This window comes from Erithacus rubecula (genome assembly GCF_903797595.1).
Source record: "Erithacus rubecula genome assembly, chromosome: 3".
NCBI classification, from domain to species: domain Eukaryota; kingdom Metazoa; phylum Chordata; class Aves; order Passeriformes; family Muscicapidae; genus Erithacus; species Erithacus rubecula.
The window spans coordinates 18,814,635-18,836,022 of NC_136689.1; the positions used below are offsets into that span (position 1 = coordinate 18,814,635).

General features: G+C 35.6%; 1 protein-coding gene across 1 annotated transcript in view; it reads right to left on the reverse strand.

The window, feature by feature from the left end:
- Positions 1 to 21,388, reverse strand: part of MALRD1 (MAM and LDL receptor class A domain containing 1) — a gene marked incomplete at its 3' end in the record, with an annotated part of 232,335 nt that overhangs the window by 196,138 nt on the left and 14,809 nt on the right. Inside the window, exons 5-9 of the mRNA XM_079302558.1 lie at positions 20,433 to 20,526; positions 16,986 to 17,126; positions 13,461 to 13,618; positions 7,101 to 7,193; positions 4,736 to 4,943 (exon numbers count right to left, since the gene is read on the reverse strand). Coding sequence (XP_079158684.1) covers positions 4,736 to 4,943; positions 7,101 to 7,193; positions 13,461 to 13,618; positions 16,986 to 17,126; positions 20,433 to 20,526 — 694 coding nt within the window. The remainder of the gene's footprint in view (positions 1 to 4,735; positions 4,944 to 7,100; positions 7,194 to 13,460; positions 13,619 to 16,985; positions 17,127 to 20,432; positions 20,527 to 21,388) is intronic.

Below are 21,388 nucleotides of genomic sequence, written 5' to 3' on the forward strand. Positions count from 1 at the left end.
TGTTCCCCAAAAACTTCCTGAGTTTCAAGAGTAAGTGGTTAGAATAGGTTACCACAAGAATTTTTCAATTAATGCAAATGGTTTTCAACATATTCAAAATAAAAAAAATAAAAACAAAACAAAAAAAAAGAAAAAATAAAAAGAGAGGAAAAAAATAACATCAATTCAACAACAACAAATCCTCCCAAAAACCCCAAAAATCAAAAACGCAGGAAACAAAGCAGATATTTTGTGAGCACTGGGAGGTTAAATGGGAATCCCTTTTTTCTTTGACTAGTTTACTCTATCTATCCCAGCTCCTCACAATCCTCCCAGGGGAAAACAAAGCAGTTCTGTTAATTAGGCTGGGTTACTAGTCAAGACATATTGCTTCAGATTTCCTAGCCTGCAAATCAAAGGTTTTCAGTTGTGCTCTGAGAGCTCAGTCAAATGAACACAAATGGGACACTTAGCTGGACTCTCCATCAAGCTGCTGTTTCCCTGGACAATAGCATGGAATGGGGAGGGCTGCTCCCCTCATTCTGGATGGCAGAATCTAAGCAACTTTGGAATTTGAGGTGATAACTCTCATTATGAACAGAAACCAAAGAACATCTTTTAGTATTTTGTCATTTCTGTCTAACATTTTATGTCATTTTTTGAAAGTGAAGGGTGACACATATACCTTGTTTCTAAGCACTTTGCCTACCAGTTTGTGATTGATTTTATTTACCTAGAATTGGTTCAAGGATTCATACAGAAATATCACATGGCCATAGATCATCCAGCCTGAACTTCCTCATGTCGTAAGTTATTAGACATATGACTCTCATAGGTGAGATGGCCTCACCTCCTTCTCAAACTACTCAGTTCCCTTGCTTAGGGTTAAAAAGTCCTCCTTCCACTCCAACATTGAATAGTAATAAAAATATTTGCATCTGTGTTCATCTGCTGTGGAAGGTTTCAAGGACTTACAATTGTAAATCACTATGCTGTAAATGAAATGCAGTAAAAGCTACAAGGCTTTAAAATCATGCAATTTCATATTCATAAATTATACAAATCCTATGAAAAACTGAGAATGTTTAAAGTAATACTAGAGGTGGTAAATTAAAAGCAGAAGCAGTAAAGACAGCGGTTTTAAGAAAGCTTCTAATTAAGCTAAATGGAAGTGATCCTCTTTCAGAACTACCTGTAGGATGACCCCACCCCACAATAATTTTGAGTTTACATGGATGCTAATGAGTATATAATTTCCAGAAACATGACTGCATGAAAGTGTGATATTACTTGAAAATAACAATTGCTTCCTAGACTTGTTTCCAAGCTGCTAGGACTGCTAGCTACTGATTCATTTGTATTTATGAGTTTATAAGTGTTGTGAAGGTTATGTATAAATAATGTAAAATAATAATAAGTGTAGTGTTTGAAATATTAGTTATTTGACACAGTATTTATTATAAAACTTCCTTTATATAAGGTAGGAAATAAAGAAAAGGCATCAGCATGAAAGGGAACTTTATAGTCCTTTAAATTATCCAAGTACTGCCTCTCACTTTGTTTGAATATATTAACTAGGTTTTCATCGTTTATCTTTCACTGAAATAAAAAATTTAGAAGTGATCACGAATAAGAGGCATCTAAAAAAACATAATGGAAATGTAGAATTTAATAGTAAAATCCATATCTTTATAACTTGTCACTCCATTAGATTTAGATTTTACCAACACAAATAAAGATGGTTACTCATGCGCATTAGTGTTTCATAGACAATTTCCTAATTTTTGAGACTTTTATGTCTCATAGACTTAAATATATATTTATATAAATGAGCAGAGATTGAACAGAAAGATTAGGAAGCATTGCAAATGTGTGTTTGTTCTTGTAATAAATTGTGTTATTATAATACTATTAATGTCAAATCGACATGACCAAAGAGAAACATTATTTTTAAAGTACTTATAATGAAACAAAGAGATTCTTAAAGGAGGGGAATCCTTCATATTAAGTAACAGCTGTCTGGCATTGGTTTTTTTCAGCAAGAGATCTGTCAGTTCTTTCAGTACCTGAGAACACTTCAACAAAGGAAACTACTGGGGATATGTCCAAGGATAGATGCTGAAAACCTAATAAAGACTAAAATATGCATCACTGTACCAGATAGGAAACTACTGAAAATCAATATCAATAAATATAGTGAACTCCAAACGTCATGGAGGACAATATCAAGATCTTATGGAAAATGGGTATAATGGGATAAAAAGAACAAAGAACAATTATTTTTTTCTTTACACCTCTTGTGCTCAATACTGTGGAAAGCATCTGAAAGATGAATCTTTCAGGCTGACCAAACTGCTGAGTAGTTAAATTTCATTAGGGCCCTCTTGGCTGAAAAAGCGCGTGCAAAGTATCCAAGACAATATTACCCATTAAAATGGGACAACTTTAACAATAGTTATTGCTATTTTAAAAACAGTGGGTTTTTGTGTGTACTTTCTTCTCAGCCAGTAGTCAGAGAAATAAGCAACTACCATTGGTTAGTTATACTTTAGGAAAGAACATTTTTCCCCCCTTTGTGGGGGGCACGAATAGACTTTTGTGCAGTGCCCCAAGAAAATTATACCTCTTCAAACTGTGAATATCTCAACATAGAGTTATTGAGTCATCCCTCACCCAGGGCATCAATTGTCGGCATCGGTTCTCAGCACCAATAGATGGTGGATGCAAACTGGTTGACACCATCAGTTTGTTATCCTACAATAAAACCTTCAACTTTTCCCCTGATTGACAGAGGGCTCAAATGACTGATGCCAAAGATGGTAGCAAGCATCAGTCCTACAGCAAAACTTTCATTACCCCTCTCTGTGAACATCCCACTGGCAGCCCCCCACAACTCAGCTTTCTCTCTCCAACCAACTCACCCAGCTAACACACTCCTTTATAACACTCATCCTTCAACTGTGACGATTATTTTTCATCATTCTTTGAAACTGAAGAATTATTCTTTTTTATTTCCAGTTGGTTTTCACCACAATTCTCTCTCATTGTTATGGAGTGGGATTGCTAAATTGCTGAGAAATAAACTCCAATTCTGAAAGTACAATTCACTTTCATTCCATTCCTCCCAAATAACTTATGAGGACAAGTGGAGGTAGGACAGACACAAAGCTAACATAGGGTCAAGGCTTGTAAAAAATCAAAAAGAGCTCTCAGAGAGGGAGCCCTTACAGACTTTAATGTTTGCTAGATTCTGCCAAGAGATAAAACAGTATATACCTTCCTATTTAATATATTTCAGTATTTGCATATATTACTTTTTTTCAGAGACAGTTCCTGCATTATTATTTAAGTGATTGAAAAAAATTAAAGATTTAGACTGTGAGTTAAAAAACTAGCTTGCAGTCACAAATATTTCCTAAAGTCTAATCAAGGAATTAGAAAATAAAACATTATCAGTGTTTTTAATGGCATCTCCCAGCAGCAATATAGATCATCACGAGTACCTTAAATATTATACACATTTTTTGTGTTAAACACATATTTAAGTGTTACCACCACAGGGAAACATACATACTTATGCATGCCCTATTATATTAATTGTAGAAGTGATAGGGTCTGTAAAAATGTTTTCACATGGAGATCTAAAATTATTCTAAATTATTGAAGATTTTTTTCAGTAATTTTAGTTATTTGCTTTTTACTCTTGATTGTACAGTTGAAACTATGGCTTCCAAACAAACTTACCTTCAGATGCAAATATAATGAGGAAGATGTAGCTTCTGAACTACAGTGGCTCAATTCTGTGGTGATTTGTATCACAGTGAAAATATCACATCACTTAATGCATTTTCTGACAGTAATTCACACAAACAGTCTAAATTAGAAAACTGTTCAAACAACAAATCCCAAGGCAGATTTCATTCCCTTGCAAATCAGGGAACTAGAGGTTATAAAAGTGGTATGTAGGGAATATATTTAAGCAAAAATAGAGTAAATGCTGCATTTCAGCAGATTATTAAACAAATTGCTAGCTGTATCTGACACATAATCATGAGATCAGAAAAGAAAACAAAGCACTGGAAAGAAGAAAATGCTATGAATATTTTCTCTAACTTGTGGAAATGGAAGTGGACAGGGAGCTGGCTTGACCTGCAGATGCAAAAGGCTTCAGCTCTGACCTGTGGGAGGCAGCTAGCTAGGAGGAAGGACATCCTTTGGCATGGTGGTGAGGGAATAGAGAGAAGAGTTGTCTCATGGGAACTAATGTATTAACTAGTTTGTTACAAATAAAGTGCTGTTCTTGATTTCAATATGTGCTTAGCTAATGGCAAGCTACATATATGGTTCTGTTCCTTATCTATATAGCTCTGTGCTTTCCAGGTTTCAAGGTTGTTGGAGGTTGCCTTTGGAGGTTGTCTTTGTACCATGTGGTTTCTACATTTGTTATTTTTACATTAAAATTCTTTGTTTTGAGGCATCTCCATAATTTGTGTCTCTCTATATTTATGCCACATATTCCCCAGCTGGCTGTGTTCTGTTGTGGCCAATTACAGCAGCCATACCAACCTGTGCATCATTAAATATTCTGGGAAAAGGAAGCCACATAAACTTGAAATATTTTTTCTGGCAATTAGAAATCACTGTAACAGTGATTTGTTATACAGACATGAATTTACAGTGATTTGTGGAACAGAACTGTTTAGGTTTCACACACTCCTCAGCAGGGTGTCCCTCTAAAGCAGTGGGATTCACTCACAGCAGGTGGCTGGGTCCTCATCTCTGCCATCGGGGCAATCCAGGTGGGAATCACAGGCTGGTCCAGGTACCATGGGCTGCCCATCCGTGCAGGGGATTTCTTCCAGGGAGCAGACACCTGGCAGCTCTGATGGAGCAGCATCCAGGAGCTGGATGCTATTCAGGCAGATGAAACCTGCCCTGCTCTGGAGAGCTCCTCTAAACACAAGCTGTAAATGGTTACAGTTAAATATTTGTATTAACAGACAATGTAATGAAAATGATTTTTATTTACACAAAACAATTCTAGGTGTAAAAAGCACTGCATAATTTTCATTGCAAAACTGTGATAAATTTCAAATCAGAATCTGAAATTTTGTATGACTGTCTCAGATTGAACTTACAGAAAATTTTAAGATGAAGTTTAATGAGTTCCAAGAATGAAGTTTTTTTTAAAAAACCTGTTTTAAAGAAAAGCTCCTAATCTCATGAACCTTTGGCTAAAAATTAGGCATGTCCCTGTGCTTTAGAAAAGTGTCTTGAAAATTTAAGGTCTCAAAGGCTCCATCTTCCTTTCTGAAGTGTCTTCAAAACCTCATTTTGCAGATACTCAAGAGAAAATTTCTAGTCACAAGTGCATAAAATGGGCTGGGGACTGTCCTCAGACACCAGCTGGCACTGATAACTGTTAAAACTGATAACTGTTTCATCTTGTAAAATAAAATGGATGCACCCAGCCTCTGCTATGGGGTTGATCCTGGAACTGTTCTGGGCACTGGATTGGAGGTGGCCAATTTGCTTTGGTCAAAACCTTTCTATAAACCATGCTGATGTTTTAATCATTTGGACAATCACACACCAATCCTGGGCCTGTGCCCTCACCCTGCTTATTTTACTGCTGTTGACATAGACAGAGAGATTCAAGGAGCAATTCTCTCTCTGAGAGTTGCCTTGCTCTGAGCAGATTTAGCACAAGCTGATGTACAGCAATGGAATTCCAGAGCATCTGTTGCTCCTGGCTCTCAAAGCAATGAAATTACCCCATTTGTGCTCTCCAGGTTTCCTTTACCTGAGTTAAAGCAGCACACAGGAGGAAGAAAGCTTGGATGGTCAAAAAGATTAGGGATGGCAATAAAAAGATGGCACTGAGAAGAAAAGAGTAGGAGTTGGAGGAATCAATAAAAATGGATTTGTGGGTTTTGACAGGCTGGGACATGACCAAAGTGTGAGTCTCAGAAAATAGTTATGTGCAAGGGTCAGAAAGCACTGTGTAAGAGTGTCTGACAAAACAGGAGAAAACTAGAACAGATCTGATTTGGGACATAAGCAGGAGGATCTAGCACACTCCCCAGAGCCTGGGAATTAGGTGGGAGTGAAATCTCAAGAGGCATTTTTCTAAAACACAAGTTCTATGGGTCATTGTCCTCTACTAGAGAAAATTTCTTCAAAATGACAAAAGTCTTCTAACACTTTCCAATCTCTCTCTACCAGTTCAAAAAAAGAAAAACAGAATGCTGTGCTAAAAATATGAAATAAGCACAAATTTAAAGAAGTAAACATACTTCCCTAAGTACAAGGAATCCTTGCAGTCTGTACAAAAATACAGTTTTGGCTTCCTACTTATACACATGCAATCTAAGTAGACATTTGTTTATTTATTTTTAGATACTATAGATAGCTTAATTACACATCTGCTTGTTTATTCAAAATTGTCCTCGTGGGAAAAGGAGAGACAGGCAACAACACACACTTAGAACCTAGTAGCTTACTGAAATGCATTCATTCTAACATCTGTCAAAACATCAATTCCTGCAGTAGTTTTTGTCCTTTCATAGAGATTATATTTTCAGCTGATTGCTGAAACAGTAAAATATGATGGTCATTTACTACAAAAAGAAAAACTATAGATGAAAAGTTACTTAAAATGGAAACTTGTAAATTAATAGAAAAATTAAGTAGTTGCAATTTAGCATTTATCTCTGTGCCTGAAATTTCAGTGAGAAGTTATCTTTCCAATTAGTAGTTTACATCATTTTGCTGAAGCTCCACAAAGATCATTTACATTATCTCACTTAATAGTATATATACATTTAAATGAGTTGGTAATTCCTGAGTTGGACTCAGATGACTAATTAGAATGAGATGAGATTTGTATTCATTTTCTTCCATTTTGTTCAAGTCCAGCAGCTTTTGTATGTCATGTTTGTGTAAATGTTTGCTTGAGCTAGAACCCAAGATTTGCTCATATTAAGGCAATGAAAAAATAGCAAAACATTCAAAATACACACATTTTAACAGATTTTCAGGCTTCCTAGAAGATTTACAAGCAATGAAGTAATGCATCTTCAAAACCTGAGCACATTTCATTCAGCTTTTTTCATTCATACCTTTACATTTTCTACCCCTATTGGTAGCTGTATATTCATTTTGACCCATTCCTTCTTAGTCAAGATGCTGGTTTCCCACAAGACATGCTCCTCCTGTAAAATGTAGAAAACAATGTTATAAAGGTAATTTTTATTCACCCAGAAGTTATCCAGGCCATTTTTTGTACTCCATCTTCATCTCCCAGCAAAACAACCACAATATACAAAGTTTCTCTATGTGAAAAAAATAGTTTGTCATTTTCATTTGCAATCTCTGCACTGAGGTCTATTGGAGAGGGGAAACAACACATGTTTACTGTGACTAAACAGACTAATAATATAATTATCAGGAGTTGATTTAGTAGAATTAAAGTTAATTAATATGTAAATTAAGCCATGTTATTGCTAAATTAAACAGTATGTTTCCATGGTATTCTCTACATAAGTTTCCTTTTCATAAATAACTGCTTAAGTTGTGTAATTAATTAGATTTAGTTCACTTAGAAATGAATTTTGAGTCTGCTGGATTTACCCAACCAATTGTGCTAAAAAACTTTTTTTTTTTTTTGTTTGTTTTAAATCTGTAAAGCAAGCACACAAAGCACACCTAATAACTTTTAGTCATGCTCTGAGTTACCTTAATCCTCCCATTTTCATTCCACCTCCTAAGGATAAGAGTGCTACATATGGTGAGGCTTCCTTTATGCAAGCACTCCAAGCCCTTTTAATTCAATAAACTTACAAAAGTATCTCATGTTCACTCTGCCTCTGCTCATGATCCTGCTTGGAACATACTGAGGCATAAAGGAAAAGCAGAAATTTGAACTCTATATATCCACACAAAATCTTGTGAGAAGCAGTTGCAAAATAGAACAAAACCAGAAAGACAGAAAAAAACCCGCAGGAAAAGTTAACATAGGCTGTGCATAAAGACTTATCATTAAAAATACCAATCTTGAGACTGCTTTTAGGAAACTGCAAAGTATTGGTCATACCTTTTCCACAAGGGATGTTACAGAATTAGTGGCAGTTCAGTAAAAGATGCAAAGCAGGATAAGAGAAATAGAGTCTCTTGTATGATGAGAAATTGAAAGCATAAAAAGAATTTATTTTACAGAAGATTAATAAAAGGGGTTATGATAGGCTTGTGAAATGTTATCAATACTATAGACAAGGACAGTTATATTTTTTCCTATTTTATAATATAAAAGAGGGGAGAAATGTTCTGTCTACTGCTTGATAGGCTGTGAGCCAGCAGAACAACATTGATATGATTGGTGATGTGCAGACAATTAATGCTCTTTTCCTACCAAGGCCATTCTGCTATATTAGCAAAGCTGGAAGATTAAATCCCTATTGAAAATGTGTTCAAAGATCAGTTTTGGAAAACTGCAGGAAAGGGCCAAGGCAAAATGCTAATTTCAAACACTCAATGACAGAACAGATCAAATTGGATAAAGCAAATTGGATACTTGACTTCAGAAATAGAAGTCAGCTGTGAGTTTCTACATTACTATAGGATGTATTTGTCCACTTGTTTACATGACATATTCAGCAAAAATCTTTCAATATTGAGGACACTTCATTCTGTGTAAAACTTGCTTCATTTTACTAAATAATTCAGCTTCCAAAGGAAGCTGAATATTAGGCATATGTAAGACAGAGAAAAGGATGATGTACTAGGAACCATACTCTATGGCAGGTTAAAACCATAGCTTGTGGTTAAATTTCTGCTTTCACTTAACATGCTCCTCCCCTGCCTGCATGTAAAAACCCTTCAAACATATTTGTATATATATTGGGGAGCACTGTATTTGCTGTGTAATTGACTGGATACACCTCAATACTATAATTTTGTTCACATTTAGATAACAGCTTAGAAACCAAGCCCCCATGACCTTTTTACTCCCAAACTAATTTTAATACAAATATCTTGTAGCAAGCAACTTGAGTTTTCTGTAGAGTACATTGAAAGCTGTAGTTCCTCTCAGATGAACCAATATTTAAGCAGATTTTACCCCGTGATTTTATACAGCTCTAATAAGTCAACAATATAATTTCTCTTCCTCACAATACTTGTATTCACCCTGCTTCTCATACACTTCCACCTCTTTGCTACAAAGGAGTTAACCCTCTAACATATTCCTTGTGTCACTAGCCTTCTTCTGAAATATGGCAGGTGTTGGTTTTCCAGTACTTTCCTTCAAGATTTATTTTGGTAATGTAGGGGAGCAGTTGCTCAAAATAACTTCATTCTATTCCCCTTACTGTGATATATTACTATCAATAAACAACCTTTTGTAAAGCTAAAATGGGCAAGAATTGTTCATTTCCCCCACAATGTTCTTTTCTGAGATAATACCACTCAGATTTGAAGGATGGAAGAGAAATCACGAATTTTGTAAAAGTCTCCATTTGTAAAACATTTTTATCATCTTTTTTGACATTTCTCTATCAATACATGCACTGCTGTGCAATTGCACCCATTATTTTGTCCCTACTTTTCAGAGAGCCATTTACAACGAAGGTTTATTTGTTCCCCCACATGATTAATCAACTTTACTTTCTGCAGAGGGGTGTACTCGCATGACTGCAACTGTTGTTTGACATAGAAAAAATTTAGTGCATTAGGATACAAACATGCTTGCATGTATAAGCATTGAAATTCTTTTACTGCTTAATTTATGTGTTTTTCAAAGCTGTACAAGATGTAAAGATTAAGACAATAAAAGGAAGAAGGCTAAGCCCATTACTTAAGGGGAGTAACAAAAAATTAATGAGCAGCAAATTATAGAATCAGCATTATATTATTTGGTTTCTATTTTTACTGAAAATGTTAGAATTTATCTGTCAGTTAACAGACAGTTAATTTTGTCAATTGAATGTAGTAACTGAAGAATGAGATGCTGGAAAGCAGTGGCATGGAAAGGGAAACTGGTCCATGACAAGTTGAACATGAGCCAGCAGTGCCCTGGCAGCCAGGAGGGTCAGCCCTGTCCTGGGGGCATCAGGAACAGCATCAGCAGCAGGACAAGGGAGGGATTGTCCTGCTCTGCTCTGCACTGGGGCAGCCTCACCTCGAGTGCTGGTGGCAGTTCTGGGTGCCACAGTGTAAGAAAAATATTAAACTGTTAGAGGATGTCCAAAGGAGGGACGTGAGGATGGTGAAGAGCATTGAGGGGAAGCTGTGTGAGGAGCAGCTGAGGTTGTGTCAGGGGAGGTTTAGGTTGAATATTAGAAAAAGATGCTTCCCCCAAAGAATGGTTGAGCACTGGAACACCTGCCTAGGGCAGTGGTCATGACATCAAGCCTGACAAAATTCCAGAAGCATTTGGACAATGCTGTCAGGCAAATGGTGTGACACTTGGGGATGGTTCTGTGCAGGGCCAGGAGTTGGACTTCACTAATGTATGTACTTTCCAACTCAGGACATTCTATGATTCTGTGAATATTTTATGCTAGTTGAACAGTTAACATTGCCAAATGGGAATTCAAACATGGAACAGAATAGCCAAATAATGTTACAAATACATATAAGCCACAAGTACTAAAACTGGAATGGAATCACAAACTTAAGTAAAGTTTGCATAGTGGACAACAGCAAGCTCTGAGAACCTGAGGCAAAAGTGTAGGAAATTAGACAATTGGGAGAACAAAGGACATGTTTAGCAGCTAAGGAATAAATACAGAATATGCAATTACAGCCAAGATGCTGAACAACTCTTAAGACACTAACAACCTTGTAAGCACCTAGAGAATTATAAACTGAGAAACCTACAGTAGCTGCTTCTGATGAAGAGTAAGCTGTGTTCAGATATGTAATATTTTTCATCATAGTTTTTTTTCATCTTGAAAAATTGCTTACTTTTAAAGGTTTTTTTAACAATTCTCATATAACACATGCTTTAAAAAAATTGTGGTGATTTGGTGTAGATGAAATTACCATAAGATGTGTGTGCAAATAGAAATATGAGTTTATTTCAAAGAGGAGATGTCAATAGCTTTCTATTAAACCAAAAGAAAATTGTAATGAAGTTCTGCATAGGTCTGTTCCAGATCCTGATATACTTACAGTGCTGACTAGTCAACTGGAGAGTGCGGAGAGTTGGATGAAAAATAAATTTCAAAACAATATAGGTAATACTATATTAGGAGGAATTGCAAGCACTCTGAAGAACAGAATTTGCATTTAAAATCATCTCAGTGTATACAGAAATCAGTTCCAAACCAGTAAGACAAAGCTCAAAGACATGAGTCACAATTAAGAAAGAAAAATCAAATGGTCAAATGCAGTAGTGTTTAATGAATAACAGTTTAGCAAGCCAACAATAAAAGAGGAAAAGCTGCAGATTATTGTGCAAGTTAAATGTAAGTAAACAATATGTTATTGCTGACAAAAGCAGTCCATTTTCCTTATCCTTCTTCATGCCCAAGAGCAATTTAAATTCCCTGTCTTTCAATTCATACCATAATGGATATATTATAAAATGTATTAGAAAATATGTTCACTCATCTTTGCTCTCTCTGTTGAAAGGGTGAGGAAGGTCAGGGATAAATTTACATCTCTGTCACTTGTCTCTAAGAACAGTACTGAAACTGTACATTGGTACAATCCAGTCTCCAGGTGTGTCAGGCCTGCCAGTGCTGGGATTTAGCAAGAGTTATTCAAAGACAAGAAGTTTTGATCAATAAATATAGCAATAGGATGTGCAGGAAAATACAGTTGAGAGGTTATTTTGAATGAGTTCCAGGACAGCAGCTCGATTGTCTACCAGGGTCAGAACAAGCACTTGACCCTCACTTCTGTTTCTTAGTACTGGTTAGTTTTGAAGATTCATTTGTCTTTCATAAACAGCCTAATGATTCAGTAACAAAATGTGTAAAAGCCAGCTCTCCCTGCATTTCAGTTTAATAAATCTTAAGCATGACTCTATAGGTTGTTTTATTTTTCCTGAAATTACTGGCAGAAGCTTATGTTTCTGAAGATTTTTCTGGAAAATTTTGCAGTACGACTAACTCACATCAGCTTTAAATAAGTCTATGTGCAATAAATGCGCTTCTGATTGAAGGAGAAATTCAATACCTAAAACATAAAAGGGCTAAGAGAATCTGTGGAAACAGAGTGGAATGATGTAATAAGTGCCAGAAAATGTTCTTCTAATGTGCATGTAAGTATCAGTTTGTCAAATAATTCAATCTAGGCTCTCAGTTCTGTGGGAACTCAGATGTCAATTCTCTTATGGTTTTCACTTACATAATTTACTCTGTTTTCAGGGAAATAAAACTCTTAAATTGGGTCCATTGATGCTACTTAGGTGAACTGCTGAAATCAATATTCCTATTCTGTCTGAAGTTTGCTGCAAGTGTCATATCTGGGAATTTATTGGCAAGTACTGTGGCACAAAACTCCACATGCCCTGACTAGAACACTGATTATGTTACAATTCCCTGACACAGTAATGGGTCATAAAACTACAACTGTTGGCTTTTATAAATGAAACGTGAGCAAAAGCCTGGAGTTGTTTTCATGAATATTCAAAGACAGAATTGGAAAGAAATAATTTCCATTACCTGTCCTTATTTTAAGACCTTTTGGTTGTGTTATACTTTGGGGTTTTAGGTCCTGATCTTTGTTAATTAAGTGGATCTAATATTTAAATAAGTGTACTGTTGAGTGATAAGAATTCAACTCCAGCATCAAGATATGAGAACCATTAACTTAATGAGAGCAGCTCTACTGCTCTTACTTTCATTAATTAGCAGTGCAAAGTAACAATATTGATCTATTAAACCAAACTTCCAAAGGAGAGCAGTCTAATATTAGAAAGTCTCACAAGATAGGGGAGGTAAGAAAAATGGAAATAGTTGCAATGCACAACTGACATTTGTGTTTCATTCTGTCAGAGCTCTTTTATCTGCTAACAAGTAAAAGAATAGAAAATTTACTGCACTGATACATGGGCAAAGAAAAGCAGGTGTTTAATCAAGAACTTTCCAGTTATCCTGAGTCAACAACTTTCTTTTTTAATATGTCTCCACTGAGAGAAGCACCTATTTTCTTATTTTCATAACAAGAAGAAGGCTAGGAAAGCTGTTACTATAGATTCCCCCCCTGAAATCTGCAACTGATTTAATTCTGTAATAGCTGGGTTTGTCCTTGAAGTCTTATTGCAGAACATGCATCCATCCAATTAGTTTATAGCTGAGATGGTGAACACCCAGGTTCTGCAATTGCACAGACCAGTGGAATGGTACCAAGGCACTTTCTGCACAAACTGGCTCAGGACACAGGCATATAGCAGCAGATGTGTCTTGCATTTTGTCTGGTAACACCTGGGCTGCCATACTTTACCTTTTGGAAACGAACACATTTCTCCTTACCTGATTTGCAAGCAGTACTGCCTTGAGATCACTGCTGTCTGCCATGGAGTAGTGAAACTGAAAATGGCAATTCTTGCTGGAGCAATGACACATGGTGCTGTTTAGATGGGCCCTTCCATATAATGCATTGTAATTAAGTTCCAACCACTCAAAATGGCCTGAAGAAAAAAGGGAAAGGAAATAAAGGTCACTTTTTCACAAAGCATTTTTTTTTCTCAGTCTTTAATAATAAGGACTGCTCTCATGTAATTACACCAAAGACTCATCCCAGCAAGAATGAATTCTGATCATCATGCTGATTATATGACTTGGATGTCATCTGTTTTCTATTAAATATATATATTTTATATATATATGTCTTCATTTTACTCAGAGATAGCCCCAGCAACCACTAATTACATCAGTCAATAGCATCTCAAAGTTTTTATTTTGCATGCTAAAAACTGCAAGAAGTCCCAGCTCAGCCTCCTGACATTTACACCCATTCAATATCTAATGACAAATATATGTGGAATCTGGGCTTTCTTCCCACTGTGGTTTCTAGGAAATATGTTTTTTACAGCAATGCTTAAAAAAACAAAACAGAAGGTCATCTGCATTGCTGCTACAGGAAGCAGTCACAACTCCAATATGCAATCAAGGTCTTTGCTTCTCAGACAGAACTTCTGCAATAAAATGTTAGAAGCATATTGTCTTTCCACCTGAAGCAGAAAAGCAATTTGTGCTCCTCTTGACCTGCTGGCCCTGATAAAAGCATTCCTACAGAGATATAAAGGAGTTCTCCATCTCCTCAGTGTCTATTAGTTTTCAGAAATAAAAAGGCTAAATATTTTTTTCACTAAATATATCAGCTATTTCCCCTGCCTCCTGAGTCACTGAATATTTTGCTGCCTTCTGCAACAACTGTAAAAATAATAAACAAGGATTAATTAAAGGTCTTAAGTCTGCAGTTTCTGTTTTTATTTCTCTAAATACAATTTAACTCAATTGCAAATGTTACACAATCACAAGGAAGAAAGTGGAGGAAGAAAGGAAGAAAGTGCCATTTAACAAGAAAAATGCTCATTTCTATAAAGGACCATTTTCTTTTCCTTTTGCATCCTGTTTACTCTTTGTGTTATGCAATGATTTACACTGTAATATATTTTTGAAACTTCCTTGGAGTTAAGCTTGTAATTTCATGCCACAACAACTAACGTTTATATTTAACCCATATTTCTTTTTGACAGGCATGAACAAAGCATCTAGACTTCTATGACTACTATCTTGTGCATAAGAGAAATATGCAACACTAGAAGATATGCTACCAGCTGTTTATCTAACTTCAGAGTTCTCTGATGCCATTATAAAACCAATTTTAGTTTCGGAGACCAGTGACAATTAATATTCTTTTCCTCTTTCAAATACTTGAATCTTTAAAAGCAGGTCAAAAGCTGACATGATTTTTTGACAAGAAAGCAAGTGCACTGCTCTAGATAAACCAAAGTCCTATGAAGCATCCAGAAGGATCCTGTGTCCAAAAAACATGTTTACTCTCCTCTAGGGAATGCATTCTATGCAAGCATTGTGATTGTTTCTGCTTAATCCAGTATAAGAAACAAACTATGAAAACTACAAGAGCATATATGAAACATCAATAAAAGAAACAAGAAAACAGTACTTTTTGAACAGTATTACAGGGGAATATAGAATCTCTGTAAGAACTTCTGACACTAGAGAAATTAAGAGGAAAAATTATAGATAAATTGCATGCAATATAAAAGCAGAGGAACAAAGCAATAAAGGAGCAAAGAAAAAATGTTTTCCAAGGACAGAAAGTATTTTATTAAATTTAGGGATACCAGCAAGGAAGGATTATTCAAAGGCTATAAGAAATATTTTCTTTATAAATATAATTGTTTAGATCTCTTCCTTATAATTTTATCTCTTACCTCTCTTCTATTTTTAGAAGTGAAAGCTTTGATCAAAATCAGAATATAAAGTTTAGTCAAGCTCTATTTGCATTGCAAGTTTGAGCCCTCAGGCAGGGCATTTTTGCATACCATTTCTTTAGTTTCTGAATTCTTTTTTTCTATTCAACCTCTTAGTTTATGTGTCAACACATCTCCATGAATAGAAATACTGAATGTACTTTGAGGTCAGCAATCACAGTTCCGATTTTTCAGTACATTTTAATGTTAATTATTAATTAAATGCTGTGTGTTGTTTTGATGCTTGTTTCTTCACACATTTTCATTTTTCTTTATGACTTAGAAGCACAGGGAATGTCCCCAAGTAGTTGGGGAAATTCAGCCTATCAGCTGCCTCTGCATATCCATACAATAATGCCCAAGCACCTATGCAGGAAACATTCCAAATACATTCTTTCCATAGACAATGCTTGTAATATAGTCCTGTAAAAGCCCTTACAGAATTTCAATATCTTTTCTGTTCTCAGTATTGTCTTAAAAGGGAAACTAATACCTGTTACCAGCCCGTAAGATGTCATGTTAAGGCACAGATCCAATGACTTTCAAGGAGCCTTTTCCAATTAAATCAAATTAAAAGCCTCTTTTCTGTTAGATACCCCAGCCCCAGTGGAAACTGGAAGATGATATGACTTCTCCTCACATTTAAGGGGAAAAAAAAAATCTGCTTTATTGATTTTAACATAGTGTATACACTCAGGCACTTTTCCTTGCTGTTCAATGGTAATTTGACTTATGGTTACTAGACTGTATTGAAATGCATGCTAAAATTTGTTTTTAATTTTTTTTTTTAATAAAAACCAATATCCAACAATCATTCTGATTCTATCAATGAGATGTGCTCCATTTCTATGGGTTCAAAGTTCCAGCAGTAATCTCCAGTATCAGTTCTTCAAAGCTGCATCTCAAACTGTGCTATTACAACTAGCAGTACTTGACCCCACTGAAGGCAGTCTCAGCACACAAGCCAAACATTTAGCAGGCAAGACAATTCCATCTCACTATGGAACACTTAGAGATTTATAGTCATTAAGCTTTCAAAACCTTTCCCATAAACCCACAGACACTACACAGTGACTTCAAAAACAAGTGATGCTCTTTACTTCTTAAAATTGCAGCTGGATTAATTTTATTTATTTTAAAGGTATGACACTATTTTCTAGAATAATGATTAGATGGATTTGATTTGATCTAACTTAATTTCATCAAATTCTTGCACAGCTCTCTTACAAAGGATAAACTGGAGAATAAATCAACTATTCGTTTATATACTTTATACAGTTTATTAGTTTATAGCTGGAATTCTTCTGTAAAAATATGTAATGAATACCTGAAAAAAAATTCATTAATTCTTACAATAAAATATTTTGTGTCTTACCAGCAGGAGTGCTCAAGATGCCCTTATTAAACAGCTAAAACTAAATCCAATATAAGTACAAAATACATACAATTACTTTTTGTAGTTTTGTTCTGTTTTAGCATTGAGGCACCACTGTGCCATAAAAAGCACTATATTCTTCAGGACAGCTAGTAATTTTGAGTTAAATTAAATCCCCACCTTCAGTACTGTTGCTCAAAGCCTTCAGGAGGGAGCAGGAGGCAATCCTGTGTTCTTGCAGCTGTGCCCACTGGGCAGGCTCAGCTGGCTGCTCTGAGTGCCACTCACATATGCCAAGCTCAAAAATGGAAACCTGTGGTGCTAAAAGACAAAAACAATCACTGCTTAAGAATTTGTTATCTCTGAGACTATTAGAAAACTATGCTTATTAAACTCCTTGACAGCATTTCTGCTTCTTCAATAGGTTATTACTGCAAGAGCCCTGTGCATCCCTGATTGCTGTCCTGTATGTCAGCCTGCCATCTTTAAGAAACCATTCCCTCAAGACAGATGCTTCATTCAAAGCAATGGAGTGCTGTTCATGTTAGCCAGTCATCACAACCTTCATGAATTCAATTCCACAGAGAGAGTTGCCAGGTAACATAAAAACTGACATGCAATAATAAGAAATACCTGTTTGCTTTTCTAGGTGACAGCTACAGAAAAATAACATTTAACAGAGGTTAAACTCAGCAGCATCTCCAGAATACTTGCAACAGAATACTTCTTTCTAGAGACAAAGGCTGTGAATGCATCAACACATCTTTTCAAGAGCTTTTTAAGGGCACAGCATGCCTGACTAGTCTAGTTGCCTTCAGCAATGGTCAGTATTTTAAGTAGAATTGCACTATGACAATGGAAGTTCCAGTTCTTAATGCTATTGCAGGAGAAAGGTAATCTCCTGGTTAAGACATATTATTAAATAGCAGTTAGGATATCTTAGAGAAAACATATTCCTAACTGTATGGAGAAACCAGTTTTGGGTTAGTGTGGTTAGATGTTGCTGTCTCCTTCATCTGAGAGACATTTATTATTCACATTACTGACATCTCAGTGAAATGACCTGTCCAGGCAGTGCTGCCAACCTTTCATTTCTTCCTTGTTCCAGTGCTAAATAAATGTGCACTCTTTTCAAACCATGTGTATTATGCGAGAAATAGCCTGTCAAAAACTTGTTTCCTATGAAAAATGCAAAATTCCACAAGGGTCTGGAAAAGGATGGATTTTGTCACATTTCAGCATGCAAAAAAATTTTGCAAATTCTTTCAAAAGAAATCAAGATCTTCTGTTAATTCTTTTGAAGTATTGATACAAAACATTGATTTATTCTGTGCCTTTTTGTTATTTAGTTTTACATATTTTTGAAGTTTTGTTTCTTCTGACAAAATACCCATTTTCCAGCTCTTAATGCCACACTATGTCAGACAACAGTAAGATTAGTATTTTGGATTTTCTGACTCCCATCCCTGTAGCAGTTCATCTCAAATACCTGCTTCTGTAATATTAAAAGCTACGTCTTTGCAGGATTAGAATTATCTAAGGAATTAAGTTTTTGTCAGTTGAAGCATTCATACTGGATTTTTGTCAGAATTTATACATTATAAGTAATACATATATTCTAATTACTTCAGCTTTCCTGTAAAAATCCCCATAACTTTGCAGTGAGGCTTTGTCATTCCTGCATTACAAGTAACTTAAGGAGGACATTCTCATTCTCCCTTGTATTTTTCTACTTTCATGCCTTGGAGCTCTTTGCTTTCATCTCTGTGAAGAGATCAGGACAGTCTTAGTGGGGCTCTTCACATATATAATACTAGAGTATTTTAAATTATTATGCTGAAGATAGGATTTTAGGTGTATTTTTTTCAATGCATGAAATTTAGTATTTAGCAGAACTGGACAACAAACCGAAGTGGGACAGTTTGGGAGACAGAGGAGGGATAAAAGGGAAGAAAGAATCTAAAGCATAATTAAATTTATTTTATATTTAACCATCACATTTTGCATCAAGAAACTCCTGAAAGCACAAAATTTAAGATATTTTACTCACAACCCTAAAAATATAGTCATACTAATGAATAAAAATGCCCAGGTCATCTCTTATGTGCATTTGTATTTGGATTAAAAATCATGAAAGGTACATTAAAAATGCAAGCTTTAACTAGGGATTTCATGAAATTTAAGTGATTTTCATTAAAAGTCTACTTATCCAGACATTCCATGAGGACTAGAGAAAAAATTATTTCACATTTAACCAACCAGTAGTCTGACCTTTTGTTTTAATTACTGGAAAGTGCTCAGTAGTAACAGTCCTCTTTCAGGGAGAAAATTAAGATTCTTTGACCCTGTTTTTGGCTGCTGTGAGCCATTTAGATGTCATCTAATGAAGCTGACTATTTCTAATGAGGAAACACAGGATAAGAAGTGGCTCTTATTAGAATATACCTGAGGCACTGAACAGTGCAGCAGCTCAATCCATAAGCCACAGCATGGACTTCAACAGCTGCCATGTAAGTTTAACACCTGTATTTATAAGATATGGTGAGAAACTACTTCAATTTCCTTTTTTTCCCTTTTTCATCTCTTTGAGACGGTGTTTCATCTCATAGCAGAATTTTTTTTTTGTTTCATTTTTTTGTTTTTGTTTTAGAATAACTTTGTTGAAAAACTCAATGTATTTTTACAAACACATCTCCTATAGGAACTGGTTAAACAAGTACATAAGTTTCTAGAATTATAGAAACCTAAATATATATGCCTGATGGCATCATTTAGTTCAGGTTTGTATCTTGCTCTTAATGTGATCTGCTTGAAATTACTTAGCACTCTAACATGTTAATACCCATGTACATCTCCTTTCAGTATTTTCAATATGTCAAGCACTATTTAGGAGTTTGGTACACACAAAATTAATGATGTAACCTAGCATGGTCTTTTCATATTTCAAGTTAAGTTTAAAATCTAAAGAATAAAAGAAAGAAAAACAAAGGAGGTGCTTTGAATCAGAACTGCACTCACCTGAGGATGTGACAAGTGCCAGAGGACAATACTCCTGTGTAATGCAGAGCAGCAAGCAACTTAATTTATGCTAGGATGGGTAGAGTTCCTTTTCCATGAAAATACATTGTGTTGAAAAGGGAAATAGGAAATGTTTTGCTGAAGAATCCTGATACACAGGGGTGGTCTGACTGCAGAGGTGACCAGCCTGACATTAAGCTCTTGGATGTAGCAGAGCAGAACAGCAAAACCCCACTGCACAGCTGAGGATCAGGACCTTCAAGCATTTAGAAACACGAGTGCCTTGGGAATCTTCCTAGCCAGCTCCAAAGCTTTGCCTGAGCTGGCTGAACACATCAATTCTTCAGCCAAAAACAGTAGATCTTCTTTACCCACTGAGCTCCACATTTTTAATGTATCAGATTTCTTAAAGTATTTATTGTCTTTCTTTACAATTGTGTTTAGATGTGAAAAGACATATAATCATTTAGGGAATTAAAAGCAAGCCAAATGAAAACACAAAGTTAAAAAAGCCTTTGGATATCAAAACAATTTCATTGTCTTTTTTCTCCTAGTTCAAGGAAAAGAAAATCTAAAATGACCTGGCTGCTGAAAAAGAGGTATTCTTACCACGTGCTATAGAACATCCTTCACTAAAGGTAATATCATCAATGGCAACACTGTCACCTTGTCTCTGGGTCTCCACCATCCCTGAAAAGATAACCTAAAGAGATAAACAGCAAATCAACAAGCAACAGAGCTTACCAGTGTCACAGACAAAACAAAAAAGCACACAATATATGCCAGTCAAGTTCATGAAGTATCTATTGGAAATATGAGAATTCTAATCACACATCTAACCATTTTGAAGGATTATTATCATCCTGGCTTTTTCACATATCTGTGTTTTTTTCACCCAGGCATAGATAGGTAGTCCAACCATCTAACTCAAGATTAAAGTAGAATTTATCAGGAAGGAACTAAAAATCACAATAAAATGCCTTAAAAATCTAAGCAAGGATCATGGCAGTTTAAGAATTAAACACAAGGACTTTGTGTTTTATCAAGCCATTATTCCACCAGAGAATGGAAACATGAACATTTTCTGGTTGGTTTCAGAATTTCTCAAAAACCTGGAGAAAAGTCAGAGAAACAAACCCCCATTATTCAAAAGCCTTTCAGCACATTTTTAGCCAAAACAAACCTGGAGGAGTACTTGGCTGACAGTTATTCTGGTTAATGTTTTAGCAGTGTTTTTTTGGTTTTTTCCCCCCCAGCAAAGTCTTCCAAAAAAAAGAAATTACAAATATTTTACTTTTTCACCTTAAGGGCAGATTTCAATCCACATTTGCAAATGAACAGACTTTTACAGGTTTTCTGCAATGGTGTACAAGGGAACTGACTGATCAATCATAGTTCTTGGAAAAACACAACAAAAACATACCAATCAAAACAACCCAACTAATCAATCCTATGAACAACATTCCTTTAATTATTCCCTAGCTACAACTTGAGATGAAACAGTTCCAGGATTGTCTAGACTCTTGGAGGCACAATCTACCTAGACATACATTCTAGCTTTTAAT